Genomic DNA, 26355 nt, shown 5'->3' on the forward strand with positions numbered 1-26355 from the left:
TGAGAGACGTTTCAGTTCAATAAATGAAATCTTCTCTAATAACCTGGTGGTGGTCTCATGAAGAGTGAGTTCTAAGTTATGTCTGACTCAGTCCTGTAAGACTCCAGGTTCATAGACCACACCTTGAAGCTTTCTCAAAGAGTAGGTATCTTTGGTGAAACCCCAGCTCTGAGGATCTCCCCGTAAACGGATCAGACCAGAGGTTAGGACTACAAGGACACTTAACTTTTCCTCTCTGTTGTTGACAAGGCTCTGATATATTAATATATGCTGCACCCTTGCCCTCTTCTCTGGGAGTGGTTTCCACAGACTCTGATGAAGGGGTAGAATTGGATGAGCATGTCTAGATCACGTAACTGAAGCCCAATGGAGTGGATATTTGACCCAAACTGGGTAAACTTGGTAGTCTATAACTGCAATGCTGAAACCTAGTGTCAGAAAGCTATGTAGAACTCCATTTGGAAAGCAATAAATATTTCCAGTTTGAGATTATCAGGGGCAGGTCCAGAATTTCCATCTGGAAGGAGCCTTGGGAGATGCAAGTTGGTTAATGGGGAGTGAAAAAGGGAGTTATCTCTTGGCTCTTCATTCATATAACATTTATAAAAGAATAATGTCAGTTATCTTTATAAAAAAATAGATGGGGGGGATAGGGGGTAGTGCTGATTAAGCAAACAACCTCTCCCTACTCTATCTTCAGCCAACATTTGGGCCCTGTGGAAGTGATGCGTAAGCACATTAAAAAACAACAAAAAGGTTTGAAGAGCCTAGCAGAGAAAAGAATAGACACCAACAGATAAGAGCAGCAGAGACAAGCATTTGAGAGAGAAGCTTCAGATCTTGACAGCCTTCCAGTTTCCATCAGGCTCTAGAACATTGCATTCTTGCCCGAGGCTCCCACAACGGTTTATAAACAACCTCCCTCTACTTGAGCTTGTGTCAAAGAGTTTCTGCTCCTTGCACCCAAAAGAATTTTAACTAAGACACCTCACCACATTCAGCCTGCTGTCAGGCTGCCCCTTCCTGGAAGCCTACTGATTAATTGATTGCTGAGTCTTTGGGAAATGTTTATTTCTATTTTACATCACTGACTTTGTAATATAAATTATGTAGCACTTGGTGAAAACAAGCCAAGAAAAATGATATCCTAAGTCTATTTTCTTAAGTCTTTTTAAAAGCTTACTCAAGGGTAATTGTGGCTTGACCACGAGGACTGGTATGGCTCCCTTAATAAGAGTAAGTCGGTCAGCCATCCACAAATCAGGCATAGGAAATAAGACGATAAAGTGTCAGTTAAAGCAGTGCTCTTCAGAGCATAGTTATCACTCCAACCACTCTGCTTTTAGGTGATCTCTGCAGGCAGTCCTAGATAACACAGTGAGAAAGCTGACTTCTAATATTTCCTTTATATTAAGGAGATAGTCTCAATTTTGTATTAGCCTGTCACTTCTTTAATATTTGCTAATGCCCCCCCACCCCCCATTTTTTTCAAACAGAGAAGTAACAGGTCTCAGATTGAGAGTTTCACAACTATCAGAAACTAGTTAAGGGACTTTCCTGGCGGGCCAGTGGTTAAGACTCGGCTTCCACTGCAGGGGGCACAGGTTCAATTTCTGGCTAGGGGACTAAGACCCTACATGCCACTGGTTCAACAACAAAAAAATGTATGACTTTAATAACATTGTTTTATTCTCATTGTATGTACTTATTCTCATGGTTTGTTTTCTCAGGGCAAGTGACAGATTTTCCACTAACGGTAATAATATTTGTTGTTGTTTAGTCACTAAGTGAAGTAAAACTAAAGTCACTCAATCGTGTCCAACTCTTTGCAACACCATGGACTATACAGTCCATGAACTCTTCAGGCCAGAACCTGGAGTGGGTAGCTTTTCCCTTCTCCAGGGGATCTTCCCAACCCAGGAATGGAACCAGGGTTTCCTGCATTGCAGGCACATTCTTTACCAACTGAGCTATCAGGGAAGCCCTATCGCTAAGTCGTGTCCAACTCTTTTGTAACCCCATGGACTGTAGTCTGTCAAGCTCCTCTGTCCACGGGACTTCCCAGGCAAGAATACTGGAGTGGGTTGCCATTTCCTTCTCCAGGGGATCTTCCTGACCCAGGGATTAAACCTGTGTCACCAGAACTAGCAGGTGGATGCTTTACCACTGAGCCACCAGGGAAACCCAATAATATAGATTATTTTTAAATAAATTTAACAGTCAACTTAGTGAAAAATATTAAGTAAATAATAGTACAGATGATACTATAATATAGCTAAAATCATCAGATTGGATAAAAGAATGATAAAAATCTGGGAAACACTGGGTTAAACCACTGGTAAGAGACTATCAAAATCTGCTGAACGAATGAGCTAGCCCCATTCCTGGGTAATGCGGCCAACAGAAGCCCCTCTTCCCTGCAGGTGCAGACAGACAGCAGTAGGCCCTGACACAGACAGGCCTACTGTCTACTGGCCCTGTAGAGAGGCCCTGGGACCAACAGAAGACTTAAGAATCAGGGACTTCCCTGGTGGCCCAGTCGCTAAGACTCCAAGCTCCCAATGCAGGGGCTCTGGGTTCGATCCCTGCTCGGGGAACCAGATCCCATGTGCCACAACTAAGACTTCACACTGAAGATCCCGCATGCTGCAGCTAAGATCTGGTACAGCCAAAAAAAAAAAAGACTTAAGAATCATAAGTCCAGTCATACTTAGGAATACTGACAATAGAAAAGGGATCAATCTCACAAATAAAAAGGAAAGTCTTTATTTTTTATTTTTATTTTTTTTATAATATTTATTTATTTATTTGGCTGCACCAGGTCTTAGTTGCAGCATACAGGATCTTCGATCTTTGATGTGGCATGCAGGCTCTCTAGTTGCAGCATGTGGGATCTAGTTCCCCAACCAGGGATCGAACCTGCGCCCCCTGCATTGGGAGCACAGAGTCTTAGCCACTGGACCACCAGGGAAGTCCCCAGGAAAGTCTTTAAATTAGGTGTCCTTGCAAATACTTTTAAACCTTCCAGAGTAGCTGATATCACCTGCACTGTTTTCACTTCCTACAAGGGCTTCAGAAACTAGTCAAGATATTGCTCCAAATTTAGAAAAAGACCGAATACAAGACAGCTCCACTTTCAAATTACAATGTCCTTTGCTTAAAAACCCTAAATGTTTGAGAACAGAAGTCTTCCTTTCACCAAGAACACAAATTGTAGGTGAAACATTCTTTTAATCAACAAGCCTTTGTTAAATACCTAATGTGCAAGATGGGGGGTGGTGAGGTTGAACTTAAAAACAAATAATGCCTTGAAAACTGATGGCCTTCCATCCTGCATCTGTCCCTTTTAGACCTATTTCCCACACGGTATTCAGAGTTATCCTTTTACAATGTGGGAGAAAGAGATACATACATACAAAGTGACCACAACAGGATATTCAAGGAACAATGATTAGTGATGGCTTCCCATGATCAAACTGGACTTTTAAAAGTCTTTTCAGTTAATTTTTAAATAATAAAAATAATACAGTCATAGTGGAAAAAAAAAGTGATTCATATAGGTATAACAGAAAAGAATTATCAGTCTCGTCATCTTGCCCTACGCACCCACCACCCTCTACTCTGCATTCTTCTAGGACTTTTCTGTGCATTAACACGTCTTTCTAAGCTTAAAATGTTTTTAGAATCTCAAAGTCTAAGAGCTTTTAAGAGGTCAAGATTTCAGAACAGAAGACTACAGGTTGTGCCAAGTGACTTTTCTACAGAAAGAAAAGATAATATTCACTCACCAAGACACCCTATCACTCCTGGGGCAAAACAGGACAAGATTCACTGAGCTAACACCGCCCAACAGAAGGTTCAGAATATATAGAACAATCATGTGAAGACTTGGGAAGTTTTAATAATGAACTATAGCAAAATAATTACCTGGAGTTTGGCCACACATGGAAGGGAAATGTCCTAAAGCACCAAAGAAGTGATTATCATTCAGGAAACACAGCTAGGAAATAAGTTACACATGATTCAGGCTAGAGCAAGACTGCAAGTCAGTAACCAATAAGGACTACTGTGTAGCACAGGGAATGCTACTCGATATTCTGTGACATTCTATGAGAAGAGTCTAAAAAAGAATGAATATATGTTTAACTGAGTCACCCTGCTGCACACCTGAAACAAACACAACATTGTAACTCAACTACACCCCAATAAAATGTTTAAAATAAGTATACAAAAAAAAAAAAAGACCGTAAGTCAGTAACAAAGATTAGAAAGGATCTTGTGCCATAAAAGTATATGTGTGTGTATTCTAAAGACTACGGAGATATTTTTTCTTTGAAACTTCTCTATTTTTATTTTACAATTCCTGCATCCTATAAAAATTTATTAAGTGCCATATCTGACCATCACTTCCAACTCTACACACTTACTAACTACCAAAAACATTTAAAAATAATAATGGTAGAAGAAAGCACTAGAGCTCACCAAGTCACATGGGAATACAAAATCTGTTCAGAACCACAAAGTACAAGAGAATAATTTTAGTGAAAGGAGAAAACAATAAAGTAGGCGTTCTGAGAAACTCAAGATGGTTTTCAAAAACCAAAAATGCAATACCCAAACTTACCAATTTATGAGTAAAGAGATGCACTCTAAAGACATTTGACTAAACAACTAGCTATTACATACGGAGACATCAAAAACAGAATTTCAACCTACCATAATTTCACAATTAATCACCCTGTCTGCTTCTACCCTCAACAGCATTGGCAAAAGCTGAGGTCATAGGCAAAGTTTCTAACAGTTGTAAAATCCTAAACCTTGGTAATATAAATAATGCTGCACAAAAGACAGTGAGGTTGCAGAATCCAAACTCAGTAAGGGCTGAGCTCTCCAGTTAGAATTCAGTTCAGTTCAGTCACTCAGTCGTGTCCGACTCTTTGCGACCCCATGAATCACAGCACGCCAGGCCTCCCTGTTCATCACCAACTCCCAGAGTCCACCCAAACCCATGTCCATCAAGTCGGTGATGCCATCCAACCATCTCATCCTCTGTCGTCCCCTTCTCCTGCCCTCAATCTTTCCCAGCATCAGGGTCTTTTCAAATGAGTCAGTTCTTCACATCAGGTGGCCAAAGTATTGGAGTTTCAGCTTCAACATCAGTCCTTCCAATGAACACCCCAGACTGATCTCCTTTAGGATGGACTGGTTGGATCTCCTTGCAGTCCCAAAGGACTCTCAAGAGTCTTCTCCAACACCACAGTTCAAAAGCATCAATTCTTCAGCGCTCAGCTTTCTTTATAGTCCAACTCTCACATCCATACATGACCAGTGAGAATGGCCACATTCAAATTCCAGCTCTACAATTTACTAGCTACAACCCTGAGCAAGTTAATCTCTGGCCTTCAGTTTACTACTATGCTCACAATAATCTTACCTACCTAAGGATAGTTAGCACACAAACAAGCACTCAACCAACGCTGAGTGTTGCTGAACTTTGGGCTGGTGGGTAAGCACCACCAAGCAGCAGCTCATTCATCTGTCAGCTAATGAAATAAATTCAAGGGGACAATAGTGGTTTAGGGATACTAAGGTATTTAAACACAAAAGCAGAGGCTGTCCCAAGGTCCAGAGGTCAAAAGTCAGAAGTGCTGAAGTCAAGGGCAGTCCTTTTCCTAATTCTGCCAGTGTATATTAATTGCCTTTGAACTCCTAAAGAAAGTATCTTCTAATCTTCTTCTCAAGTAACTATAAGAAAAGCTACGTAATTCTGGCTTCAGTTTTAAGAATATGACCTATGTATCTGGTTAACATAGCCTGATGTTTAACAGTGTGAAAGGGACTAGTTTTCCTATTGGATAGTTCAAAACAGTATTAATTCTAAGTGACTTACGGGCACCAAAGACATTTTCTTTGGTCCTCAAGAACAATTTTTAGAAATCCAATTATTCTTAAAAATATTCAATCTTAAAAAAAAAAAAATGTATGGCAAAAACCACTACAATTAAAAAAAAAAGTCTGCAGGCAGCTGCTATAAAGCAGTAATGAGCTACCAACTGTGAACTCTGGATTCACCCTGGTATACTCAAGTCACCCTTGTATACTTCATCTCTGCCCTTTAAAATGTATACTGGAGGACACAAGACTTTACAGCCCTGGGAAAATGGAAATCTACCACTCTCCACCTATGTGACCTTTGGCAAGTCAGTGTCTTCAGCTCAAACTAAGGTGATTTCCAACACAGTGGTTAAAGGAGTAAGTCTGGGACAGTCCGCAGAGGTTAAGATTCCAGTTTCATGTTAAGTGAGTGACCTTAGACAAATTACACATCAATAAAGCCCCCAGTTTCCTCATCTGTGGAAAGAAGAGCGGGAGAGGAAGGGAGAAGGGGATTGGGAAAAACCACCCACGCCAGAAGAAAATGTGAAGATCAAATAATAATAAATATAAAAGGCCAAGGAGAGTGACTGACATAATTAGCAGACTATCCACATTATTACTATTGCTGTTAATAATAATAATTATTATTATTGTTATCAACAAGGCTGTTGCTAGAATCAAATAAGACTCGAGAGCAAAACATCATACAAATTACAAAAAGCACTACCAGTTGTACCAGAAACATAAAGTTACCCCCATCCAAAAAAGTTAAATCACCTCAGCCTTGAGGAGAAGCCTCCATTTAAGTAACATCTACCCTATAAACACGAGGCCTCCTTTTGCAAAAGCCACTGACCTTGAAGCCTTCCCCACTATGAACTAGATCAAGACCACACAAGCATCTAAGGGGAAAGGAAATACAAACGGGACCACTTTCCAATTACAGAACGTCTCGATTACTGAAGAGGTTTTTCTCCCTTACTCAAATACGTGATTTTTCGCAACTGGAAGAGCAGAATGCCATCAAGGTCTTAAAGCCTGAGGGTTGAGGTAAGCGTTATGAAAGGGGATCCACTTAGCACGCGGAAGGCAGACTGCAAAGGAAAAACCAGAGAAGCTACAAGAAGGAAGAGCGCTCCCTTCATGCCCCCCGACACCAGCTCTTGCGGTCGCTTCACCGCTATTTTGGGCCCAAGACCCCCCCCGCCCCGCCGCCCCCGCTTCCCACGTGTGCCCAGAGCAGCTGTTCCTCCACCAAAGGGCTCTGTATTGGGAGCCTCAAAGCAGGGCTCCTGCTCCTCACTCGATACGGGTTGGCCTTGCGTCAGCCCCTTCCCCTCCCTGGACCTCTGTTTCTCCCTGGGCGCCAAGCACAGTTAGTCAGACAACACTTTAGGCCCCGCTCCCACAAGTAAAAAGTCTTCAGTGAGGAATTTTTCCTCACGCAGGGGTGTCCCACCCTCATGCCGGAGCCAGCTTCCACCTGCGGACAGACAACGCAGCCTGTGGGTAGCGCAGGTCCCGGCGAGAGTAGTCTCTCACAGGGCCTGCCTGTCAGGCCGGCTCTGCCGACCTGCGGCCGCCCTGGCCGCGCCGCTACCAACTCAGAGCTCGGGAAAGCCAGGTCGGCGCTTACGCGAGGCCCGTGGCTGCGGCCTAGAGGCCCGGGCGGCCCGCCCCCTGTGCCCGCCGGCTCGGCTCCTGGCCCCTCAGCGCCCCTCCCGGGCCTTCGTCCCGGCTTCGGAAGCCCTCGGCGCATTCGGCTGGCGACCAGACTGGCCCCAGGCACTCACCGTAAATGGGTCGGAGGCGCCTGTCGTTAGGGTCCTGCACATGGCCCCGCGTCGCCATGATGACAAGCGCAGAACCGCAGTGCGCACGCGCGGGGCAGGCCCCCGGGAAGGGGCTGTTAAAGGGCCAGCGCCGATCTCGCCCTTCTATCGCGATGGTCGCGGGGTTGCGACAGAACGCGCCGGCGCGGAAAACACAGACACCCAAACCGCATCCCCGACGCACCTCCCCCCCCCCCCCCCCCGCAGGTGTGTCACTTCAGTGGCTCGCTTTCCTCCCTTCTGCTGGTGGAGTCGGCCTAGCTGTTAGAAGCGGCCGTTACTATTAACATCGCTTCCGAGTCGCTTAGTGGATAGCGAGGAAAGTGAGAAGAGGCGGGGGGGGAGCGGGGGGGCGGTGAAGAGACTTGGTTAAAGACTGGGCTCGGCTGCTCCTGCTCATCCTGTTTCTCCTCTGTGCTGAAGGACCAGTTAGACTTGTCTTTGATTCACTGTTGAGGAACCGGGAACTCTTGTGGGAGGGTGACCCCGGGGACAGTAGGGGAAGAGGGGTGCTGAGCGACAAGTAGAAACGTGCCAGAAAAGTTCGAGGTCCCTTCACCCCTTCCTCGGTGCTCAGCCTGCTAAGAAGCATCCTAGAGATCAAAGTTAACAGTACTATTTGAGGTGATGAAAAAGGAACTTCCCTTCTGTAGTATTTTCTTCTGGAAGACCCGTAAACTCAAGACTAGTTACAAAGAAAACATCAAACAAATCACACTGAATGACATTCTACAAAATGCCTGAACGGTAGGCTTCAGGACTGTCAAGGTCATGAAAAATAAGGAAACAGTGAGAAGCTGTTACAGACCAGCAATGCCTAAGGAGACAGGAGGACCAAACATAATGTGATATCTTCCTTGGGATCCTAGAACAGACAAAGGGCATCAGGGGAAAAAGAGTTGAAATTCAAATAAAGTCTGCTGCTGCTAAGTCACGTCAGGCCTGTCCAACTCTGTGCAACCCCATTGATGGCAGCCCGCCAGGCTCCCCCGTCCCTGGGATTCTCCAGGCAAGAACACTGGAGTGAGTTGCCATTTCCTTCTCCACAGATAAAGTCTAGAGTTCAGTTAATAGTATTGTGCTAATGTTGTTTTCTCATTTTGATGAATGTACCATGATAATGTAAGATGTTAACTGGTTGAGGGGTATATGAAAACTTAATCCTCTTTTCACCCTCTCTGAAGTCTAAAATTATTCCAAAATAAAAGATTTTAGAATGCTTTTATTGTTTGTTTTTTAAAATTTTTGGCCGCACCCTGCAGTACATGGGATTTTATTTTTCCAACGAGGGATTGAACCCCCTGCAGTAAAAGCAGTCTTAACCTCTGGACCACCAGGAAAGCCCCTAAATGCACTTGGTGGGGGGGGTGACTACTTTTTAAAAACCAAATGCACTAGAAACTCCCATCCCAATTCTGTCCTGAGTTCTAGCTGAAAGAGAAAATTCCAGAAGCAATTACACAGAAAAATTCTTATTGAGAATGGGGATGGTTGGGGAGAGGGAGTCCCTCAAATGAAGATATGATCTGTGATCCTCATAGAAAATAGTTCCTAAAGCTGAGGAGATTTTAAAATACGCTAGATGGGGAACTCCCTGGCCATTCCACTCCAGAGGACACGGGTTTGAGCATCACCTGGGAACTTACAAACATTATTAGGCACTGCCCCAGACATACTGGATCAAATGCTCTGGGAGTGGGGTTGGCGATTTGTGTCTTTACAAATCCTCTTGTGATTTGGAATCAGACAAAAGTTTCATCCTGTTTTAGGTCAGAAGCGGGCAAAGTATGCACACTTAGGCCAAATTTACCTTACTACTGTTTTTGTACAGTTTGTGAGCCAAGAATGATTTTTACATTATTAAATGGTTGGGAAAAAATAATCAAAAGAAGAATAATATTTCACAATGTGAAAGATATATAAAGTTCAAAGGTCAGTGTCCATAAGTAAAATTTTATTGAACCCAACTATTCATTTATGCATTGTCTGTGGTTGCTTTTGTGCTACAACAGCAGAATTGAGTAGTTGCAACAGAGACCTTGTGGCCCAGAAGGTTAAAATATTTACTATCTGACCCTTTACAGAAAACATTTGCCAATCCCTATTCTGGAATACTCTCAGGATAAATGAATAAACAGATACCTCCAGGGTAGAGTTGTCAGGTCAAATATGGTACAATATTTGGGGCATACTTACACTAAAATGATATTCACTGTTCACCTGAAATTTACATTTAACCAGGTGACCTGGATTTTTTAACTGAGACGTACTTGGTTTACAAGATTGGATTAGCTTCAGGTGCACAGGGGTTCTGCATATTTATTTGCTAAACCCTATCCCAGGAAGAACTCCACGCTTCCAAAATCATGCTAACCAACAAGAATGAAGGTCAGGAGCCTCCAGTAAGCGGATCCCAGGCTTGCTCTTAGGTGCTACGGCCACATAGGACTGGGCTGGACTTGGGCTTGGAGAGGGGAGAGAAGGGAGGAGACCTGGGGTTCATCTATGACACAAATGGGAGAGCTGGTGAGTTACCTGAGTTTCAAGAATTTCCCAGAATGGAAAAGTGCAGCACCTTAAAAGGGGCACATAGGCGGCTCCTGACCAGGACTGTGGTTCCTCAGCTATGTTCTTAGATTACCTTTGTTGACCTGGCCCAAGAGGAATGCTGATGCTCGGCACCCTGCTACCTGAACTTGGCAGGGCTGGAGTCTTATGGACCCACCTAAGAGAGGCCTGTAGATCCTTAAGTTACCATGCTGGGTAGAATATGTCTCCCTCCACCCTGAAAGCCTGTTTGACATACAAGCAGGAGGAATTAGCCTTTTTCTTTTCTTTTTCTCACTCCTTGTCCTCAAAAGCCTAAGACTGAAGCAGTCACCTGGCTCTAGGCCTGCTCCCTGAGCGGCAACTTTCACACCCTTTGGCCTGAATCATTTCAGGTAACAAACGAGATGCCCCCCAAAGGAGCCAAGAGCCTATCCTTCTCTCTGTACCTTAGAGCTGATGTTATGGGAAAATAGTTGGTATACAACAGATGTTCATTCAATGGTGGTTTCCATTATATTGACTCAGAAGAGGGGGCTAAGCCCTTCATTCTTGTCCTATTTGGTGGCAGATTTGATCTGGTAGGAAACCCTCTTGCTCAAGAGCCGTGAGGCACGCCAGTGCATCGTGTTGGTAGCTGGGGACGCAGGACAGGGCTCTGCATCACTTGGACGTAGTGGTTGTGGGCATCTCCACTGGGTAACTTTTCTAATTTTCTTTTGCTTTTCTTTTCCACCTTGATTCAATGCCTACTCCTTATCCTCCACAGAATAAACAGAACAGTGACACAGTTCATATTTTCCATGGATTACTCGACCTTTTAAAAATGTATTTCTTTTTCTTTTTGGCTGCACTGGGTCTTCGTTGCTGTGCTAGGTCTTCCTCTGGTTGTGGAGAGTGGGAGCCACTCTCAAGCTGCAATGCAAGGGCTTCTCATCGCAGTGACTTCTCTTGTGGAGCACAAGCTCTAGGTGCATGGGCTTAAGTAAGTGCGGCTCACTGGCTCAGTAGTTGTGGCACATGAGTAATATCTGGGAACTTCCTGCAATGCTTAGTATAAAGAAGGATAAAAACACCAAGTAGGCACAGAATTAAAGGTAGACAGAGATCAAGGCAGAAAAACACAGAGAGTAAAGAGTTGGGGGTAACTAGGGTTATGGTCTTGTTTCGGCCAATAATTCAAGATACACTCCTGGGCCTCATTTTTCCCAACACAGAAAGAGAGAGTGGATCTCAGGGCCCCTTTCAGCTTTCAGTCCCAGCGGGGCAGCCTTTGTTCACTCTAGCACTTCCAATTCTGTCCACCAGGTGGCATATGAATGCTAAATTGCCCAGGCCTCTTTCAAATTAGAAGGGATAGATCTCATTTTGAAAAATAAAACAGAGGACATTCCCTGGTGGTTCAGGGATTAAGATTCTGCGTTCCCAATTTCCAGGAGATGTGAGTTCAATCCCTCATTGTGTAAGTAAGAGCCCACATGCAGCCCAGTTATCTTTGTAAACTTTTTTTTCCCCTTTTTTGCCCACAAAGCTTGTGGGATCTTAGTTCCCTGAACAGGGATTGAACCAGGGCCCCCGTAGTGAAGGCAGTGAGCCCTAACCACTGAACATCCAGGGAATTCCTTATATCTCTGTAATATTTATACTCAACTTTTTATTGAGGTGTTAGTTACACGCCATAAAATTCCCTCATTTCGAGGACACAATTCAATGCTGTTTTACTACATTTTACCAAGTTGTGCAGCCATTAATATAGTTTAAGTTTAGAACACTTACATCCTCTTAATAATATTCCTCTATAAACTATGTTTCCTAACTTTAAAAATAATGAAATGTTTCAAAATCTAGAGAGAATAATAATCATGTATACATATCACACAGGTCTAACAAATGTTAGGTTTAACAAGCATAGACTTGATATTGTAGATACATTTCCTCATCTCCCCATCTCCCTGTCTCTTCAGAGATAACCAGCATTCTGCTATTGGCCAGTATCCTTCCTTCTACATTTTCATATTTTTAAAAATAATTTTATTTCTTTTTAAATAATATTTTAAAATGTATTTACTTTTGGCTGTGCTGGGTCTTTGTTGCTCGCGAGATTTCATCTAGTTGTGGTGAGCGAGGGGTTACTTTCTAGTTGCTGTGCATGGGCTTCTCATTGCAGTGGCTTCTCCCATGGAGCATGGACTCTAGGGTGTGTGGGCTTCAGCACATAGGTTCAGTAGTTGCAGCTCCAGGGCTCTAAAGCATGGGCTCAATAGTTGTGGCGTAGGGCGTTTAGTTGCCCGACAACATGTGGGATCTTCCCATACCGGGGATAGAACCTATGTATCCTGCATTGGCAGGAGGATTCTTTACCACTGAGCCACCAGGGAAGGCCTTTTGTTTTCCTTTTAACTTTTGGGATATGGGGAGGGGGTTGTGTGCCATGAAGAAGTATTTTGTTTTTGGCAGCCTTTTCCCCACTGCTGTATTATTTTTCAATTGCTTTAGGAATTCTAGTAATCTTGTGGTTTTGTTTTTAACATTTGAATCTTTGACCTGTTTGGAATTTTACTCAGCATGAATAATGAGGTAGGGTTCCAGTTTTATCTTTTCCTGTTGCTCCAAACCCTATTTATTGAATGATCCATCTTTTTCACAAAGCATACAATGCCATCTTTATCATATATTAAATTTCCATATGCATTTCTGTCTAGTCATGGAACAGTCTGCAGAATCCTTTCAAGGGCGGGTCAATGCTGGGAGCCACAAATAGGGAATCTGCGGAGCTGACTGGAATCTGTGTTCTGAGTCTGAACTTTATCTATACAGCCTGTGGGTTACTGAACTCTGGGAAGAGCCTTGTCAGCTGCAAATGGCTGCTAGATGCCAAAGAGGCAGTCTTTGATTTAGAAAAAAGGAGCTTCTAGGAAGTATTGCTGCTGTGTGGTCAGGTCTATGGTGAAGATAAAGCATAAAAGATAAGAGATTAAAACTCACAAACTGAGAAGTTCACAAACTGATTCTAAAATCTATATGCAAATGACCTATAGTAGCCAAAATAAATCTCAAAAAAGAGGAGAGTAGGAGTACTTACATGATGAGATTTCAAGACATACCATAAAGTCACAGTCATTAAGACAGTGTGGTGTTGGCCTAAGACAGACAAATAGATAAGTAGGACAGTGAGTCCAGATACAGCTGCCTACATGTCCTTGGATTTATGACAAAGGCCCAAGTCCAGTTCAACGGAAGAATGAAGTCCCTGCTCCTCAGTAAATGGAGCAACAGGATATACCTTAAAAACAACAACAACAAAACAACAACAACAACAACAACAAAACCTGTGGGACTTCTCTGGCAGTCCAGTGTTGGGACTCTGTGTTTCTACTGTAGAGTTCCTGGTTGGAATCCCTGGTTCAATCCCTGGTTGGGGAACCAAGATCCCACATGCCAAAGTGTGGCAAAGAAACAAAAAAGCCCTTTACCCCAACCTCAGATCATACAGAAATATTAATTCAAGATGGGTCACAGACTGAAATGTAAAAAGTGAAACAATAAGACTTCTAGAAGAAAACATAGAAGAATATCTTTGTGACCATGGGGTAAGCAAGGTTTTTTTAAAATAAGCACAAGAAAGCACAAATTATAATAGATAATTCTTCCCTTTATTCAATATTTATATAGTGCCTACTGGGCACTATATATGCTAGGTGCCAGACATGCCCATGAAAAAATGTCAGCCCAGCCTTGGAGCAGCTGGTTCAGTTTAAGAGGATAGACAGGCACCTCCTCAGGCAACAATACTGTAGCTCTCTAGGGGCTCTGATCGGTGATCACAGGAGGTAGTGGGGGCCAGAGTAGGGGTACCTTACCCAGAGTTCTTGAAAGGCTTGTTACAACACGTGAGATCAAAGCCAAGTCTTGAAGGATAAGGAAAGGTCATAGCAGGTCATAGCTATGACAGGTCATAGCAGACAGAAACAGTGCTTTCAAAGTCCTAGCAGGGACAAGAGAAGGTGGGTAGAACTGCAAGATCTTCATGCTGGTGGGAGCAGGTGCTTGGGACTGGATATAGTTTCAAGAATGTATCTATGTTGTTAATTTTCCTGTAATTGAACTTGGTTCTCCAAGTTCATTGTACACAAAAATCACCCACCAACTTCTAAAATGAACATTCTGGGACTCTGCCACAGAAATATTTACCCATTTATCTAGTAGGTGTGAAGTGGGCCTGAAAATGCATCTTAACAAGCAATCCTCCCCACCCCACCCCACCATGACACTAATTCTGCCAGCCAGCAAACCACCCTTTGAAAAACAATGACTATGCACTAAGGTTCTTCCCCCTGGGAAACAGGAAGTACTTTCTTCGGCAGCTTGGGGCCAAGACAGCTGAGAGTTTTTCTGGAAAATCAGGTTATGACGCAAGTGAGCCTGGTGTCTCCTTCTCTGGATCTAGAAGGGCTCTGTGCAAGCATCTAAGGGATAAGGAAGCCAGGAGGCAGAGAGCAGCAGCTTCTGGGAACTCTGCCTAGTAACTGGGAGCTCTGGATGATTTCCCAGCATGCCCTGGGGACTCAAGTCTGATCTCCATTCTCCTTATGAATATGTATGAGCCCCCAGAAGTCAGCTGAGTTTCCTAGCCACCTGCTTCAGAATTGACAGAATAATGTAAACATTTCAGAGCCTGAAGGGCATACCAATAGCATGTTTCAGGGCTTGGCACCTTGACTAGGAAACTGTTTTCTAGCAGTGCTTTCACAAGTGTTTCTTCTGTAATAGATGAATATACCTTTGACTATATGGAAAGTATCAAACAAAAAGGATTTTTTAAAAGACTGCCCTGAAAGTTCTACCTCCACTGACAGGGTTGGTGTGTATGATGGGTACCCTTCCTGTAGCAGACACTAGGATGACTCCCTAATAGCAACCTCCTGGGAATTCCCTGGTAGTCCAGTGGTTAGGACCCTGGACTTTCACTGCCAAGGGCCCAGGTTCAATCCCTGGTCAGGGAACTAAGATACCACAAGCCCCGTGGCATGGCCAAAGGGGAAAAATAGTCAATCCAAATGGCAACCTCCCCCTTTACTCCCTGGCAAAGGCCTTATTTCCCCTTCCTGGCCTGTCAATTGTCTAAGTACCTCCAGGTAATCATAAGGTGACCAACTAATGGGCCAGCTCCTGGGGTGATTGAGAGATAGAAGACAGAACCCAAAACTCATCAGTAGAAATTAAAAGGTTAGTGGAGGGGGTGGGGTGGGGAAGCAAAGGCTAATCATAAATACTTGAGAATCAACAACTGATGAGAAGTGGAGATATTTATGAATACATGGACGGCTGGAACTTTTAATAACCAATAAATGCATACCCTACAGCCTTGCCCAGGAATTCCACGCTTGGGTATACATCTAACTGAAATGAATGTCATATCTAATCAAAGAACTAGAAATTCATTCTTCACCAAAATAGAAGCAAACCAAATGTTTACCAACTGTAGAATGGGTTAATAAATTGTGATATGCTCAAAATTTGTTTGGGATGCTATGCAGAAATGATAATGAACAAACTAAGGCTATATGTGAGAACATGAGTGAATATAATAATCAAATATTGCATGAAATAAGTCAGACACTGAAGAGTATATAATGAGTTGTTATATTTACATGATGCACAGGAATAGGTAAGACTTACTTATTTGTCTGAGCTATAATTGACATAAAATATTGTATAAATTTAAGGTATAAAAGATATTAATTTGATGCATTCATGTATTGCAATATGATTACCACCTTAGCAATTGCTAATACCTCTATCATCTCACACAATTGTTATTTCTTTTTTGTTATGAGAACACAAAACAATGATAGAAGTCAGAAGACTGGTTATCCTGTAGGAATGGGGAATAGGGTTAAATAGGGAAAGAGCCTAAAAGAACCCACTGGTGCTGGAAATAGTCTGTTTCTTGATCTGGGTGGTGGTAACAGGCATGCAGACATATGTAAAAATTCAATGTGTAAACTACCCTTCTAGGTAGAATTTCTTCTAGCAAAATGAGAACATATGTCTACACAAAAAAACCTGTATACAAATATTCAGGGACTTCCCTGGTGGTTTCAGTGGTTAAGACTCTGCTCGTCCACTGCAGAGGGTGCAGGTTTCATCCCTGGTTGGGGAACTGAGATCCCACATGCCATGTGGCATGGCCAAGAACAAAAAACAAAACAGAACAAAATCCCAAATGTTGTTCATAGCAGCAATATTCGTTATAGCCGACAAGTGGAGACAACCCTTTATTAGTTTGCTAGGTGTTCCCTGGTGGCTCAGAGAGTAAAGAATCTGCCTGCAATGCAGGAGACCCGGGTTCAATCCCTGTGTGGGAAAGATCCCCTGGAGGACGGCATGGCTACCCACTCCAGTATTCTTGCCTGGAGAATCCCACGGACAGAGGAGCCTGGCGGGTTATAGTCTATAGGGTGGCAAAGAGTTGGACATGACTGAGTGACTAACACTTTCACTTTCAGGGCTGCTGTAGCAAAGTGCCATAGACTATGTGCCTTAAATAGAAATTTATTTTCTCACCATTCTGAAGGCTAGAAAGCAGAGATCAAAGTGTCAACAGAGTTGGTTTCTTCTGAGGCCTCTGTCACTGGCTTGTACTTGACTGTCTTCTCCCTGTATCCTAACATAGTTTTCTCTGTGTGTGTCTGTGTCCCTATTTCCTCCTGTTCTAAGGAAACCAGTCAGTTGAATTAGAGCCCATCCTAATGACTAGGGCCCATTCTCATTTTACTTAATTACCTCTTTAAAGACCCTGTCTTCAAATATAATCACATTTTTAAGTGCTTGGAATTAGGACTTCCACATGTGAATTTTTTATTTTTTATTTTATTAAAATACAGATGACTTACAATGTTGTGTTAGTTTCAGGGGTACAGCAAAGTGATTCAGTTATAGATAGATATGCATGTGTATATACACATATTTATTTATTGTTGTTTAGTCACTCATTCGTGTCTGACTCTTTAGAGACCCTATGGACTGTGGCCCCAAAGGCTCTTCTGTCCATGGGATTCTACAGGCAAGAATACTGGAGTGGGTTGCCATTTCCTTCTCCAGGGGATCTTCTGTCCCAGGGATCAAATCTGCATCTCTTGTATTGGCAAGCAGATTCTTTACCACTGAGCCATTAGGGAATGTGTTCTTTCTAAAATTCTTTATATGTTATTACATTATACATTGTTAATAAGCTCTTGAGTGTAGTTCCCTAATTTTTGAAGGACATAATTCAGCTCATAACAAACCCACATGTCCATCGACTGATGACTGGAAAAACAGAGTCGGTATATCCATTATAAAAGAATATCATTCAGCAAGAAAAAAAAATGAAGTATTGACCCATGCTACAACATAAATAAATCTTAAAAACATCATGCTAAGTGAAAGAAGCCAGTCACAACAATGTACATATTGCCTGATTCCATTGCTATGAATGTCCAGCATAGAAAAGTGGTTGCCAGGCCCAGAGTGGAGAAAAGGGAGAAATAGAGAGTGACAACTCATGAGCTCAAAAGTTCCTTTTGAGGTGACAAAAATATTCTAAAATTAATTGTGGTGATGGTTGCACAACTCTGAATTACTAAACACCACTAAACAGTTTAATTGAGTGAATTGTATTAATATATGAATTATATCTCAGGAGAGCTGTTATGAAAAATTCACTGCACTATACCCTTAAGATTTCTGCACTTTATTGTGTCTTTTTTCCCAATACAAATTAAAACAAATCAAAACTATATTGTCCCATTAACAACAAGGTTCTATTGCATAGCACAGAGAACTATATCCAATCTCCTGGGATAAACCATAATGAAAAAGAATGTATATATATGTATAACTGAGTCACTTTGCTATGCAGCAGAGATGGGCGCAACATTGTAAATCAATTATACTTCAATCAAAAAAATCAAAAAGAGCGACTTCCTTGGCAGTCCAGAGGTTAAGACTCCATGTGTCTACTGCAGTGGGCACAGGTTTGATCCCTGGGGAACTAAGATCCCATATGCTGTGCTGTGTAGCAAAAAAAAAAAAAAAAAGGCAAAACTATCTTAGCTCCAGAGATATTGAAGAAGGTGGGTGGAAAGGGAGACGGTGTCCGGGGACTTGGTCAGTGGCAGAGTTGCCCCTCAGTGTATCTGAAAAAGCATCAGAGAACTAAGCATGCAGGCAGGTGGGACCAGGGACCTGGAAATGGATGAAGCTGGGGAAGACCTGAGGGAAGGGAAAATGAAATGCCTGAGAGTAAAACAGAATTCAACTCAGTGAAAACAAATTTGATTTTGGCCAAACAAAAATAAAACTACATTATAATATTTCATATGAAGCAGCTCATAAAGAAAATCAGCAACTTCTACAGATCGGAGATGACCATCGGGAACACCTTGATGTAATCCTACAAGTATGAATTGAGGGCCTTCTATGTGTCAGAGTCTGAGTGAGGCACCAGGCCAGGAATATGTGACTCCAGACAGCTGCTGCCAAGTGCACGTGGGAGGAAGGGAAGAGCCAGGGGGCCGCTGAAGACACAAGGAAAAGCTTCATTCTGTTAGGAAAAGCCCTAACCTCAAACTGGGGCTGAGGCTGAGAGGGCTAGAGGATGGGGGAGGCAGACAGTATTTGTGAACTGGGAAAGTCAGGCAAGTGCTGGGGTGGGGGAAGTCCATTCTGGCTTCTCAGACAGCTTTAGCTAGAAGACAGGGACCTTCGCTTCTGTCTCCTGGTACAATCACTTTGGGAAAACAGTTTGGTAGTTTCCTGTAAAATTAAAACATAGACTTACCATGTGTTCCAACAGTTTGAGTTTGGCAGAGCCGGGACCAGCAAGGCAATACCTATCCCAAGGGCTTTAACAAAATTCCACTCCGGTCAGTGCTGCATCTGCCTGAGCCAAGAAGGGAAAAGTTCAGGTCCTGTTCCCCCAAATTCAGCATCTGTAAAGCCGGGTGGTGTTTGCAGGTATGAGAGATGAGGGGTAGTCTGGCATCAAATATTGCAATTCTTAAACAAATCCCCAATGATCCTGGCACAAGAGGGTGGGAGGTGGGAGGGTTTCTTAAACTGTAGTTGGAGAATACTGCCTAAGGGGAACTGCATCTAATCCTCTTTTACAGATTGTCTCCTAGTAAACAAGGCTCCAGGACTTCGTGATGGACAGGGAAACCTGGCGTGGCTGCAGTCCATGGGGTCGCAAAGAGTCAGACATGACTGAGCTATTGAACTGAACTGAAGGGGAACTGCATCTAACTGTCTTTTATGGATTGTCTCCTAGTAAACAAGTCTCACCTAAACCCTTTCTGCTGCTGCTGTAAATCACCCCACGCTACCTGCCTCTTTTGGTTAGCAATAAAATGTTGGATAAACTTTTAAAAATTTCTGCTGCTGGATACAGGCCAGTAAAAATAAGACACCCCTGGCAGTTAGGTGAACTTGGAGTTTGTCATTATTTCTATTTTATACGTTGGTACCCTGGATGATGCCTCCCACTTTAAACTCTGAATTCAGAGGAGCTTCTGGGTCACCTATGCAGGGGAAGAAAGTGAGTTGTTCCCAGGAGATAGGAGCGTGTTATTCTTTTGTTTATTTATTCAAAGCATATTTATATCAAGTTGGTGCGTATGTGGAACAACTGGAACTCTCGTACGCTGCTGGGGGGAATGTTAAATGGTACAATCATTTTGGGAAAACAGTTTGGCAGCTTCTTGTAAAATTAAAACATAGACTTACCATATGATCTAACAGTTCCACTTCTTAGTATTAGTCCAAGAGAAATAAGAACATATATCCTGGACTTTCCTGGTGATCCAATAGCTAAGACTCTGAGCTCCCAAAGGAGGTGGTTGGGGTTCCATCCCTGGTCAGGGAACTAAGATCCCACATGCCGCAACTAAGACACTAGGTGGCCAAATAAATAAATATTAAAAAAAATTAATAAAAAACAACATAGGTCTTCCCCAAAAGTTTGTACAGAATGTTCCTAGCAGCTTTATCTTTATTAATGAAAAACTGGAATCAATTCTATCAACACAAATTGTGGTGTATCCATATGATGAAAAGCTGGTGCTTCTGCTTAGTCACTCAGTTGTGTCCGACTCTTTGTGACCCCATGGACTGCAGCCCGCCAGGCTCCTCTGTCCATGAGGATGCTCCAGGCAAGAATACTGGGGTGGGTTGCCATGCCCTCTTCTAGGAGATCGTCCCAACCCAGAGATCAAACCCATGTCTCCCACATTGCAGGTGGATTTTTTACTGACTGAGTCACAAGGGAAGCTCAGTGGGAAGCTACTAGGCAATAAAAGGGAATGTATTATTGATACGATCAATAGCATAGGTGAACATCAAAAACATTATGCTGAGGGAAAGAAACCGGACACAGAGGTGGACATACTGTACAATTCCACTTCTATGAAATTTCACTCTGAAGTATACAAAGCATCACATGGGCTGCCGGGGTCTGGGTGAGCAGTGTAGACTGAGAAGAATGATCGGAACTCTATCTTGATTGCAGTCATAGTTACAGATGTCAAAACTGCACTGTGCACTTAAAATGGCTGCTGGGTTTGTAAATTATGCTTCAATAAAACTGAAAAATAGGGTAAAAAAGAAAACTATATTATGCCAACCAACAAGGCATACAAAGCAGTCAGTAAGTATAAAAGTTTGACTTAGGATTCTCTCATCAATACATTTTGTGCAGATCAGGAGAAGAGGGAGAAATTTTGATTCTTTTTTTGTGTGTGTGTGCTTATAAAAGTAACCCATTTGTAAGAAGTTAAAGTCATGTAGAATGTGAGATCTTAGTTTCCCAACCAAGGATGGAACCTATACCCCCTTGCAGTGGAAGGGCTGAGTCTTAAGCACCGGACCACCATGGAAGTCCACCTATTTTTTTTTTCTTTTTAACTTAACAAAACATGCTCTATTCAGTAAAAACTGGTGAGTGTAGGCAGGACAGGGCAGATGTACACAGGGGCTGGGGACAGGAGGGTCAGGGGTTAGCACAGGGGGGACATGACTCAGGATGCAGGAGCCGGAGATCAGAAGACATGGAGGCGGGTGGGTCTTCAGTAACTTGTCACCTGCTCTTCTGGAGGCTCTATGAGGCTCAAGAGCTCCTGGGGGTTCCAGAGGCTGAACCAGCAAGGGAAGGCTTGTCCCCACAGACCTAGGGAGGCCCTGCTGGCAGCATCATCATGGGATAGGATGAGAGCACCTGGATAGCAAGCACCCTTCACATGGGGCCCGGAGCTCCAGGCTGGTCTCTAAGATAGGGTTGTCCAGGGTGGAGAGCGATACAGAAGCTCAGAAGCATCACCTTTTTAGCTCCATCATTCAAAGCTGAGAAACACCAGTAACAGAGCCCACGTGGATTATCAAATGGAGTAACCACTGCCCTCCCACCCCCAATAAAAAGCAAAAACAGCCCCAAAGTTGTCATGGATCACCATCTCCTTGACTCCAGCTCAAAGGTTTGGGCTCCACTGTCGAAGGAACCCCCACTGCCCTACTTGAATTAGATGTAATTCTTAGTGGGGTACTTGGAGGGATCTCAAGTGTGTGGGCTGATAGTATCAGGCCATATAATGACTGGAGCCCTAGGACCGTGCCCCGGCCCCCCGAAGGGCAGGTGCAGGACAGTGGCCCGCAACTCAGCAACAATAGGCCAGAAGTCGCCTAGTCCAGGTAGATGGAGGCCCCCAGCTTCCGCTTTTGGGCCTCAGACACTAGGGCATCGTACAAGTTCCGGATGATGGTGTGAGCTGTCCAGCACCCGGGGATCAGGGTCAGGGCCGCTGAAATGACAAAGGTGATCTGGAAGATGAGCACCAGACAAGCCTTGGAATCCTTGTCCTCCATGCAGGGGGTGCACTTGGCTCCCACGAGGTAGACTGCAGGCCGAGCGGGACCACAGGTAGAGAGATGATGCAGAGGGTTTGGATAGCCTGCAGGTCCTGGGGAGGCTCCAGCAGCAAGTTGTACACCTTGCACTTTATCCAGGCAGAACATCCAAAGCCCCTCCCACACCACCTGGGCCACCACAATGCCATTGCTGATGAAAACGGTTACCTTCCACAGGGGCTGGACGCAGGACATGAGGGCATTTACCCAGCTGAGCAGCATTGGGATGATCTCCAGTATTTGCAGACCAGAGGAGGCCATGGTGAGGTTGAGGAGCAGCGAAGGAGTCCACAAAGATTTGGAGTAGCTGGTTGAGTCTATTTTTTTCTTTCAATATTTATTTTTATTTATTTATTTTTAGTTCTACCAGTTTATTGCTACCAACCCATCTCCCTCCACCTTCAGGCACACATACTCAGTCATGTAACCCCATGGACGGCAGCCTGCCAGGGTCCTCTATCCATGGACCTTTCCAGGCAAGAATATTGGAGTGGGTTGCCATTTCCTTCTCCTTATTTTTATTTGTGTATTTATTTGGGCTTCCCAGGTGGCACCAGTGATAAAGAACTTGCCTGCCAACGCAGGAGACATAAGAGACACAGATTTGATCCCTGGGTGGGAAAGATCCCCTGGAGGAGGGCATGGCAACCCACTCTAGTATTCTTGCCTGGAGAATCCCATGGACAGAGGAGCCTGGGCAGGCTAAAGTCCATGGGGTCCCAAAGAATCGGACATGGCTGAAGCGACTTAGCACAGCATAGTCCATGTGTGTATTTGACTGCACCGGGTCTTAGCTGTGGCTCGAGGGGCATCTTCGTAGCTGCGTGTGGGGTCTTCAGTTGCAGCATATGAGCTCTCAGCTGAGGCATGTGGGACCTAGTTCCCCAATCAGGGATGGAACCTGGGCCCTCTGCTTTGGAAGTAGGGAGTCTTAGCCACTGGACCACCTGGGAAGTCCCAGTTCCATTTAATTTTTATTGCTGAAAACAGTATTAGTCATTCTTGTAATTACACGGTATGAGGATTCCTATATGTAAGTTGGTTTCCTAGAAGTCTCTTGGTCAAAAAAGCAGCTTCAAGGAGAGAAAAAAAATGATTCCCTTTCTGTTGCTGTGGCTATAGGATATGTGTGGGGGGGGTGGGGCAGAGGAGGAAAGGAGTACATTCTCAAGGATTCAGGTTCTTATAGTTTTTTTTTTTAATCAGACAAGATTATTAATGACTAGACAAAACCCAACTCTGGCTGACTTAGTGAAAATCGAGTTTTGTTGAAAGGATTCTGTTTAGTTCCTAGGATTAGGGGACAGCTTTGTTATAAATTGAATAACATTTCGCGGATCAGTTTGAGATTGGAATCACCAGTGTAACACAGCTGCTATGGGAAAATCTGTCTCAAACTTCTGAAACCTGGGCTTCCCTGGTGGCTCAGTGGTGAAGAATCTGCCTGCCAATGCAGGAGAGATGGGTTTGATCCCTGGTCTAGCAAGATCCCACATGCCTCAGCGCAACTAAGCCCATGAGCCACAACTAGTAAGCCTGTGCTCTAGAGCCCTGAAACAACTGCTGAGCCCTCGAGCTGCAACTACTGAAGCCTGAGCACCCTAGAGCGTGCGCTCCACAAGAGAAGCCACTGCAGTGAAGAGCCCTCTCACCGTGGGTTGGGTGGTCTTACACCTTAACTGTTCTGTTTCACCCCCAGCTGGGTGTAGTTACTCAATTCTGATGCTAAGGTCTGGAGTTAGCCCCTGCCTCCAAACGTGAACAGACTCAGTCCCTGTGACATGGTGATAAAATAAGAAAGAAATATTTGGTCTTTGTCCTAGTTTCTGGCCTAAGAGCTTCTGAAACCCTTGGAAAATTCCCTGAGGGTTAGTGGTGAGAATTATTTGTTGCTCATATAAGCTCCTTTCAACCACACCTGAGTTTGTACTAATGAGGTGACTCTTGGTGGGTCCCTAGATAGCTGGTTACCAGATAAACCAATCAGGTGATTCGAGTGTTAGAATTTTTAGTCTCACCCTTTGCCCACCTCCTAGAAAAGGGAGAGGGGCTGGATATTGAGTTTATCACAAATGGCCACAATGATTTAATCAACCATGCCTGTGTAATTGAACCTCCATTGTTGTTCATTCGCTAAGTGATGTCTGACTCTTTGCACCCCCATGGACTATAGCACTCCAGTCTCCTTTGTCCTCCACTATCTTCCAGAGTTTGCTCAAACTCACATCCATAAACACCTCTAAACTATGACCTTCAGGGAGTTTCCATATGTCAGGAAGGTGCCACACTTGAACTCCACAGGGACAGACATTCCTGTGCTTGGGACCCATTCAGACCTTGCCCTGTGTACCTCTTAGTCTGGCTGATCGACTCACTGTATCCTTTATAACACCCTTTATGAGAAACCAGGAAAAGGAAGTAAAATGTTTCTCTGAGTTCTGTGAGACAAGATAGCAAATGATCAAATATGAGGAGGGAATTGTGGGAATCTTCAATTTATAGCTGGTTGGTCAGAAGCATGCTGACCAACAAGCATGGCTTGCAACCGGCATCAGAAGTCAGGGGAGGAGGAGCCGTGTTGTGGGACTGAGCCTGTAACTTGTGGGGTCAGGTAGTTGGTGTGAGACTTGAATTAAACTGTAGAAAACCCAGCTGAAGACCCATGGGTTGGAGGATTGGTTGTCAGTGTGAGGAGAAACTCGTACACATTTGTTGTCAGAAGTTAATTGCTGTGCATGAAAAACAGATCTTACTAATCCTCAACAAGATGGCACTCACGTCAGCTGCCGGCCACACTTCAGAGGTCCCCGGATCAACCATACTTCTGACCAACTGGCTTCAAATTTAGGGTTTCCCATGACTCTCTTAGGTTTGGTAATTCACTAAAATGACCCACAGTCTTCCCCAGTGGCTCAGCGGTAAAGAATCCAGCTGCAATTCAGGAGCCGCAGGAAACACGGGTTCTATCCTTGGGTTGGGAAGATCCCCTGGAGGAGGGCATGGCAACCCACTCCAGAAATCTCGCCTGGAGAATCCCAAGGACAGAGGAGCCTGGCAGGCTACAGTCCCTAGGGTCACAAAGAGTTGGACATGCCTGAAGCGACTTAGCAAGGCACAGCACAGAACTCAGAAAAGTACTAACAACTAATGCTTTATTGTAAAGGATAGAGACCAGGAACGGCCAAATGAAGAGACACATAGGATGCAGCCTGAGGGACAACACACAGCTTTGGTGCTTTTGGTCTCCCTGTGGAGTCAGGGTGTGTCAAGCTCCAGGCACACAATAGGTTCACCAACCCAGAAACTCCCTCTAGCCTAAGTGCCAGAGTTCTTATTGAGGTTTCATCACTAAAGGCAAGATAGATGAAATCGCTGGTCACCTGATTGCACTCAGCCTCCAGACCCATCCCCTCTCTGGAGGTGGAAAATTCCAATCCTCTAATCATGTGTTTGGTCTTTCTGGGGACCAGCCCCCATTCTTTTTTTTTCCCCAATATTTATTTGTTTAGGCTGGGCCAGGTCTTATTTGTAGCATGTGGGCTCTAGTTCCCTGACCAGGAATCAAACCTGGGGCCTCTTGCATTGATAGCATGAAGTCTTACCTACTGAACTACCAGGGAAGTCCCCAGTCCACCATTCTGAAGCTATTTAGGGGTTCACTTTGAGTCACCTCACTAGCATAACATAGATGCTCCTATTTGCTCAGGAAATTCCAAGGTTTTTCTGTGCCAGGAACAAAAATCAGATACTCTGTGTTCTTTATTATACCACAGCAGTATCAGAGTTATTGTCATTGCCATTGTGCCTCTCTTCCCGGCAAACTCCTGGGAAGGCAGGGAGCTTGACATGTTGTTTGCAGTAAAGCTCCAGGATCTCATCTGGGGCCTGGCACATACGGTGCCCTCTATAAATCTGCTGAGCACGTCAACGACGCTGGTGCTGATGTACTTGTGGACTTCAGCTATTGGTTATGCTGTATTCAAAAATAGCATTTTGGGGCTTCCTTGGTGGCTCAGTGGTAAAGAATCCCCCAGCCAATGCAGGAAACATGGGTTTGATCCCTGATCTGGGAAGATCCCATAGGCTGCAGAGCAACTAAGCCCGTGGGCCACACCACACCTGTGGAACCTGTGCTATAGAGTCTGGGAACCGCGACTAC

At 44.0% G+C, this 26355-nt stretch overlaps 1 protein-coding gene, 1 non-coding gene and 1 pseudogene across 3 annotated transcripts in view; 1 reads left to right on the forward strand and 2 right to left on the reverse strand.

Moving 5' to 3' along the window:
- NAA25 (N-alpha-acetyltransferase 25, NatB auxiliary subunit) overlaps positions 1 to 7821 on the reverse strand; it is a 62522-nt gene extending 54701 nt beyond the window's left edge. For both annotated transcript variants that reach the window (XM_061141782.1, XM_061141781.1), the window contains exon 1: positions 7671 to 7821. In XM_061141782.1, the coding sequence (XP_060997765.1) occupies positions 7671 to 7728 (58 nt within the window). In that variant the 5' untranslated portion in view covers positions 7729 to 7821. The remainder of the gene's footprint in view (positions 1 to 7670) is intronic.
- A 7365-nt stretch (positions 7822 to 15186) lies between these two features.
- TRNAE-UUC (transfer RNA glutamic acid (anticodon UUC)) lies at positions 15187 to 15259 on the forward strand. Its single transcript has one exon. It is a non-coding gene; the product is annotated as a tRNA-Glu (tRNA).
- A 6551-nt stretch (positions 15260 to 21810) lies between these two features.
- Positions 21811 to 22457, reverse strand: LOC133055716 (claudin-6-like; annotated as a pseudogene).
- Between the last annotated feature and the right edge of the window lie 3898 nt (positions 22458 to 26355).

Source organism: Dama dama, chromosome 5, assembly GCF_033118175.1.
Source record: "Dama dama isolate Ldn47 chromosome 5, ASM3311817v1, whole genome shotgun sequence".
In the NCBI taxonomy this organism is placed as follows: Eukaryota; Metazoa; Chordata; class Mammalia; order Artiodactyla; family Cervidae; genus Dama; species Dama dama.